Consider the following 8,165-nt stretch of genomic DNA (forward strand, 5'->3'; position numbering starts at 1 on the left):
GGTGCAACTACCATGGTATACAATCAACATTCAACACATGGCTCGACAAATTTCATATCGAATACCTTAGCCAATGCTGCATTGACTGCATCACCGGCAATACTCTATTCTAATCCCGTATTGACCTCAGCAGCTCAACATTATTTAAATGCTTTCATCAAAGAGACTCATATGTTAAATAGTGCTAATAATTCGGCAGGGAATCCATCACCTATTTCCAATTCAGCAATTTATGAACGCCTGGTATATGCTCAGATGTTACAACAACAAATCTATCATCAAAATCAACAACAACAACAACAAGCTGCTATGATGAGTGCCATGCTACACAAACAAAGAATTAATGCAGCTGCTGTAATTGCGGCTGCTACACGTCAGGCTGCTGCTACTGCAACTCCTGCAAATGTTGCAAATGCCCAGGGTCAAAGTGTGTCGCAATCAGTATCAGGAAATGTAACAGCTAGCGGAACAGCTTCAAGTTTAAATAGTTGTGGTCGCCAAGCTTCAGCTGGGGTTAATACAGCCATTAATTCAACTTCTACTGCTGTGAAGGCTAATGTCAATGCAGAATCGGCTGGTGTTACCAAGGACTGATGCGACTGAAAAGTGGAATACGAGATCATTATTTTATTGTAGTTTTTGTTGTTTTGTTTTTAATGTTGTTGTTTTATTTTAATTTTGTTGTTATTGTTAAATACTTTTGGAAATTTAAATAAAATTAAATGAATTATAATATTCTCAGTAATAGGCCGAGAAAAAAAACTTATATTGATAGGATGGCTAATAGACGGCCTAGAGTTCTTAAAATATAATGCCACAGAAAAATCTTTGTCTTTTTGTATTAGACCCATAGCAGACTTATATTAATATTTATCTTCTATATACATATATGTATAGAATACCGATAGAAGGTTTTCGTCTAGTGAATTCTTCAGAAATGTTGTCACTCTATAAAAAACTTGTTGATTTTTTTTGTTTCTGTAAGACCATTTAAAGGTCTTCGTCTATGGAAAATCTCTATGAGGTCTTCTGTGTATTAGAGACCTGTAACATGTATTCTGTTTTCAGAATGCTTGTATAAGTTCTTCTATTCATAGGAGAACCCTATATGATCTTCTGTCTGTAGAAGACAACTAGAAGGTATTCTGTCCGTCGAAGACAAAAGGAAGTTGAAAAATGTATATATGTTTAGGACCTAGTTTTTCATACAAATTTAACTGCAAAGAAAGAAAATCGCTTCGAAAATAGTCTCAAAATTCTAAAATTTCTAAAATGAGACGAAAACGTGGTATTTTTTGCTCAATACTAAAGTGTGGATGGGCAGGATTTATTTTCAATATATGGTTTCTAGGAAAAATATAAATGACGTAGTAAAATTAAAAGCTCTACCAAAATAGTTTGCCTACAGAAAACCTCTGTAAGGTCTTCTGTCTATAAAATACCAGTAGAAGGAATTTTCTTTAGAGGAGGACTGCAGAAGTTCTTCCGTCTAGAAGATATTCTGTCTGTACAGACAACTAGAAGATATTTTGCCTATAAAAGGTCACAGCCTATAGAAATCCCCTAGAAGTACTTACGTTTCCGGAAGCAACGATGTAAGAAAGTACATCGACTGCCAAATCAAGATCGAAAGAATCTCTTCCTACTATAGGAAATAGTTGAAAGCATTAACATCTATAGAAGACCGCAGACATGTTTATAGAAGATCGATTTAATATTTTTTTTTTTTGTTTTTAGGAAATATGGAAAGTATACATTTCTGACAAAATACTAGAGTGTTTTCTATATGTAGGAAATAGAATATGTATGTCATTTATTTAGGCCTATAGTAGTCTTGGTAATTTTATATATGGTTGGAAAAGATCCGCCCATATATAAAATTAACTGGTAAAATGCAGACAATCATTGGTTTCAAACCTATAAAACTTCTAAAATGTGGAGGTAACGTCATTTTGAAAACATTTTAAACCGTGGACCGATATGGCTTATTTTCAATATCATACATCCTAGGAAAAATAAATGTAGTTAGAAACCAGTAAGGAAAGTAGTAAAGTCGGACTGGACCGACTATATGATACCCTTCACCACTTTGGGTATATTCTACATATGTATCCTAACAGACGTCGGGGTTTTGTTATATATCTATATCTGAACCGATTTCAGGGAAACTTGCCAGAGGCTTATGCATATTACTTCAGTACGTTGTGTCAATTGGCCTAGCTATGGACCTTTTCACGAAGCTTAGAAACACCATTCTAGACTTGATTCAGTACGCTATGCCAAAATTCGTGCCAATCAAAAGATTTCCAGGGACTTTAGTGGACTATTTACCTAAAATCGGACGTAACTATATATGGGAGCTATATCTAAATCTGAACCGATTTTTACGAAACTTTGAACACATCATTTTAGACTTAATTCAGTACGCTATGCCAAATTTCAGGCAAATCGAAAGATATATAGGGACTTTGGTACACCATTTACACTAAATCGGACGAAGATATATATGAGAGCTATATCTAAATCTGAACCGATTTTTCCCAATTTCAATAGGGTTTGTCCTTGGGCCGAATAGGTGACCTGTACCAAATTTCATCCAATTTAGATTATAAATGCGACCTGTATTTTGTTAACAATTTAACATGGACAGACAGACGGACGGACATGCATAAATTGACTCAGAAAGTGATTCTATGCATATTCTCCGATGTACATTGATCATCAGATTTGATAATAAAATCGGATTCTTTCAAAGCACCGCCCATGTAGAAAAAAAAATCTAACATATATTCATAGGTATCGCCACTGAATTTGGCGGCAATATTCTTTTGGATTTCTTCTTATTTATCCGGTGGCACATCGATGAGAGATGTACCAGTATCGTCAACAGCTTGACAATTATCACATAAACAAACCCCCTAACTTGAGCTTCATCATTTTCAAATTGCCAATAATCTTTTGGTTACAGGGACATAATGGAAATCTCCAGTGTAGTGAAGATCATCATTGCCACCCAAAACCATAACATCTGAGGTACTGTGTATAGCCAAGTAGAACGAGAATACATTATGGTGTGACATCATCAACAGCAATGGTGTGACTATACCTATAATACCATCGAATGGAGCATAGACGAAGGTGGTACCAGGTTCACTAGTGGCAGCAGCAAACACTTGTTTCTGTATCTCCAAACCTTCAACGGTAACGGTATCCTCGACAAGGTAACCCCTTAAAATTTCCGGATCCATATTATATGGCAAATGATTTGCGGTTCTTGACATAGGTAGATGAGACACTAGGATGAGTTTGACGGTCTAATTTAATACAGAGTAAGGTTAAATAAATTGAAAGAACCGGTATCGAATATAATCAAGAATTCTTGACAAGAAGTACCAATGATAAGTTCACTATAATACGAGTCATCCTCATAATTGAAGAGTTTCTCCTTGACCAAGTCCCGGTCTTCAGCTTCAGTTGCAATGCCATATTTGGCCTTTGGCCTAAAATTGATAAGATGTGTTGTATTAGAAAGAAGCACTTTTGCATTTCTCTTATAGCCAATATAATAATAATCAAAATTAATGTGGAATTCCCACGCGTTCTATTTCGACTGAATATATTTTAATTATTATATTTCTAAGGACCAACTCTATATTGTCGTCAATCATTTACAAAGTTTTACAATTTAAACGCAAAATTGTAAACTCCATCCAAATCGATTGGGATAATGTGAGTAAACCCTTAGACGCACAGTTTTATGGAACCGTAACTTTATAGTTAACAATTTGCATAAAAAAGTCCAGCTTTCAGCAACCAAAATCCATTCAAATTGAACCCACAATTTGTTTCCACAATACCATAATTTTCTATATACGACATAGAAAAAGTGAACTCAGAAAATGTAATCTCATGCAACTTTTTATTTTGGCGCCATCTACATTTCAGGGTTATTTAATTTAGTAAACGAATAAGCAGAATGTTTCACTAAATGTCATAGATTGGGAAGACAAATTTCGGTCATTTCGAACATTTTGTAACCTGTAGCTTGTTAAATTCCACGCAATATTACAAAAGAAATCGGGATAGACCTAGGGTTACTTTTGATGGCATATAGAATTACTTTCCGATTCGTTTTATGTATAGGAATGACGTACATATATTAAATTTGTGTCATATCGGTTCCAATATCTGCCATATCTATTTTCGTCCGATGTTATATAAATGTGCATCACACATAGAAGAATCCACGAAATAAGCTACGTGTGTCTGATCGACATAATATTATATAAAACGATGGAAAAAACTTTGGAGCATCTCCTATGTATACCCACCTATTTATACGAAGTACTGTATAGTATATTGAATTGAAATCGGTTCGGATGTAGCTTCCACATATATTTTCATCCGATTTCAATTATGTTCAGATGTAGATATAAAACCTATATATTTTCGTTTGAGTTCAAGCAAATTGTGCATAAAATAATAAACGTCGTACGATTGATATTAAATTTTGGATAGCGCGCTCGGTCCAGGTTTACATATAACTCTGGACCGAGTGCGCCTACTTTTGATCGATTTCAAACATATGGTACACCATATTGATTTAAATTTCTTCATATACCTATGTAGATCAAATATTTGATTTGGCCGATCCTTCAAAGATGAGATGTCTATGACAGGATATTGCATATATGAGGGTATCATAAAGTCGAATTCGTCCCACTTTTGAATTTTCTTTACTTTTTTATAATTTTATTGATCTTTTAAATAGCTTTATTTTTTCTTAAAAAATAAAATTATTCAATGCAAAAATATGAACTTTAAATATAATAGATATAATGGGGGATACCGTTATATATGCCCTACACAAAAACGTTTCCCGATATATTCTATTTTTAGGTACATGACTTTTAGTTTTATTCTAATCAAGAATATACATATTTTTGGGAACTCCGGTGAATTTTTCGTGGTGGTATAAACGGAATGAAAAATTTAATATATACTTCGACATTTGGTGGAGGGTATATAAGGATGGCCTTTTGCTAGTTCGTGCTGAGTCATGCTGTTAATGATTTAGTGGTTGTCTGCTCTGCTAATCATAGTTTACAACCCCATAAGTGCTAGTGTTCAAATATAGATGGCGGTGAGTAATGATAACATAGTGCCAGGCCTCAATGTCGCATGAGAGAAAATATGAACACATCTCATGGAAATATTTGCTTGCGATTCCACATTTTTGGGCAGTTTCAATTATATTTAAACAACTCAATATTTTAAGAATAATTCTAAATAAATTTTGAATAATAGAAATGTCTTGCAAATTCTGCAACAGAGCATTTATAAGTAAAATTATTTTAAATACTTTTGTATACCCTTCACCACATTGTGGTACAGGGTATTATGTCTTTGTGCATATGTTTGTAACAGGGAAAAATAATCGTGCATAGAATCACTTTCTGAGTCGATTTGTGCATTTATTTGTCCGTCCGTCTGTTGATGTTAAATTGTAAACAAAGTACAGTTCGCATTTATAATCCGATTTGGCTGAAATTTGGTACAGCTCATTTATTTCGCCCAAGGACGAACCGATGGGAAAAATCGGTTCAGATTTAGATATAGCTCCCATATATATTTTCGTCCGATTTATGGTAAATGGTGTACCAAAGTCCCTATATATCTTCCGATTTCCACGAAATTTGGCACAGCGTAATGAATAAGGTCCTGAATGACGTCGTGAAAATCGGTGCAGATTTAGATATAGCTCACATATATAGCTTCGCCCGATTTTAGGTAAATAATACACTAAAGTCACTGGAAATGTTTTGATTTGCTCGAATTTTGGCATAGCGTACTGAATTAAGTCTAGAATGATGTGTGCAAAGTTTCGTGACAATCGGTTCAGATTTATATATAGATACTTAATTAAGGCTAAAATGATGTGTGCTAAGTTTCGTGAAAATCGATTTAGATTTAAATACAGCTCCCATATATATTTTCGTCCGATTTTATGTAATTGGTGCACCAAAGTCCCTATATATCTTTCGATTTGCGCGAATTTTTGTATAGGATACTGAATTAAGTCTAGAATGGAAAGATCTATAGCTAGGCCGATTGACACAACGTAAAGAAGTAATTTAAATTAGTCTCTGGCAAGTTTCCCTGAAATCGGTACAGATATAGATATATAAAAAAAACGCACTTTGTGCACTTTGGGCTCTATGACACGTCACACTTATACCCTTAGACTGAAAAAAATAACTTTTTTAACCCTCAGAAATATACCATTGAAAATAACTCTAAGGAAATAGGGCGCGTGGGAGTCCTACATTGTTTTTGTTTGTTAGTATTATCAATAAATCTATTTTGATAAAAAACGCGTTAGAGCCTCTTTTCAAAATACAAAATCAGATCTAATCATTTGCTATAACATTAGTCTAGTCTAAACACTTATGATATGTCCATTCCGATTGTGATGAATCCTCTTGACATTTTGTTGTACATACGAGTATAAAAAATGCTATCTAATAAACAGTTTCTTTTTGTTTGACACAATTTTTAGAATAAAATTGTGATACGATCTTACGTCGTGACTATATAAAAGCAGAAACATTGCAAAAACACAACAATTCAAACGAAAATGTTGAAATTATTTGTGGTGTTATTAAGTGCTCTGCTCTTGACAGAGGCCACCCTCGTTCAGGTTCCTTTAACCAAAGTTAAGGAACAAAAAAGCAAAGCCAATGAATTGCGTAAACTGAAGGCCAAATATGGTATTGCTACTGAAAGCCGAGAATTGGTCAAGGAGAAACTCTTCAACTATGTGGATGACTCGTATTATGGCAAAATCACAATTGGTACTCCTGGTCAAGAATTCTTGGTTCTATTCGATACCGGCTCTTCCAATTTGTGGGTTCCTGTTAAGCCTTGCTCAGAATACAATCAGGCCTGTGAAAATCATCACACCTACGATCCAAGTGCCTCATCTACCTATGTCGAAAACGGTGAATCGTTTGCCATTCAATATGGATCGGGAAGTTTGAGTGGTTACCTTGTCGAGGATAAAGTGACCGTTGAAGGTTTGGAAATCAAGAAGCAAGTTTTTGCTGCTGCCACTAGTGAACCTGGTACCACCTTCGTCTATGCTCCATTCGATGGTATTATGGGTATGGCCTTTAAGGCAATTGCTGTTGATGATGTCACACCACCATGGTACAATATGATCCACCAAGGATTGGTGAGGGATCATGTATTCTCGTTCTACTTGGCCCGTCATGGCACCTCTGATGATGGTGGTGTTATGGTTTTGGGTGGCAATGATGATCGTCACTATACCGGCGATTTCCATTATGTCCCTGTATCCGAAAGGGGTTATTGGCAATTTGAAATGGATGAAGCTCACGTTAAGGATGTTCGTTTGTGTGACCATTGTCAAGCTATTGCCGATACTGGTACCTCTCTCATCGGTGTGCCATCGGATAAATACGAAGAAATCCAAAGGGCTATTGGCGCCAAATTCAGTGAGGATACCTATGAATATATGTTGGATTGTTCGAAAATTGATGAATTGCCAGAAGTTGTTTTCTACATTGGCGGTGGAAGATTTACTTTGAAAGGATCCGAATATGTTATCAAATCTGATGACCAATGCGCTTCGGCTTTCGAAAATGCTGGTACCGATTTCTGGATTTTGGGTGATGTCTTTATTGGTAAATACTATACCAGTTTCGATTTTGAACATAATCGTGTTGGTTTTGCTTTAGCTAAATAAATCAATACATGATATTGTATGATTTGGAAATTTTATAAAAGAAATAAATAATGTTGAATAATAAACAATGAATAAAATTCCAATAATTCTTAAGAACAGATTTATTATGAGTCCCGGGCAAGAGAGTAATAAATTGTTGTACCCTGCGTAATTAGATCTATGGTATATAAATATCTGGAAAAATAAAATACTGTAGATATACCAAAAAGTTCTAAATATTCTTTATAGCACTAAATAATTCAAAGTCAATTTTGTATTCCAGATAGTGCTTTAAAATTTGCAACGATATTTATGTATTCCCTATGATCTTTGATATTGAAAATAAGCCATGTCGGTCCACGGTTTGATATGTTTTCAAAATGACGTTACCTTTTCTGTACAAAATATCTTCTAGTGG

At 34.7% G+C, this 8,165-nt stretch overlaps 1 protein-coding gene and 1 pseudogene across 1 annotated transcript; one reads left to right on the forward strand and one right to left on the reverse strand.

The window, feature by feature from the left end:
• Window positions 1-1,203: 1,203 nt before the first annotated feature.
• On the reverse strand, window positions 1,204-4,597 carry LOC133328140 (cathepsin D-like; annotated as a pseudogene).
• A 2,040-nt stretch (window positions 4,598-6,637) lies between these two features.
• Window positions 6,638-7,768, forward strand: LOC133328139 (lysosomal aspartic protease-like). Its single transcript, XM_061536695.1, has one exon. The coding sequence runs from the start codon at window positions 6,638-6,640 to the stop codon at window positions 7,766-7,768; it is 1,131 nt and encodes a 376-aa protein (XP_061392679.1).
• Window positions 7,769-8,165: the final 397 nt, after the last annotated feature.

The sequence above is a fragment of the Musca vetustissima genome, unplaced genomic scaffold (assembly GCF_032173495.1).
Source record: "Musca vetustissima isolate MV318-11 ecotype Yass unplaced genomic scaffold, APGP_CSIRO_Mvet_v1 utg147678, whole genome shotgun sequence".
In the NCBI taxonomy this organism is placed as follows: Eukaryota; Metazoa; Arthropoda; class Insecta; order Diptera; family Muscidae; genus Musca; species Musca vetustissima.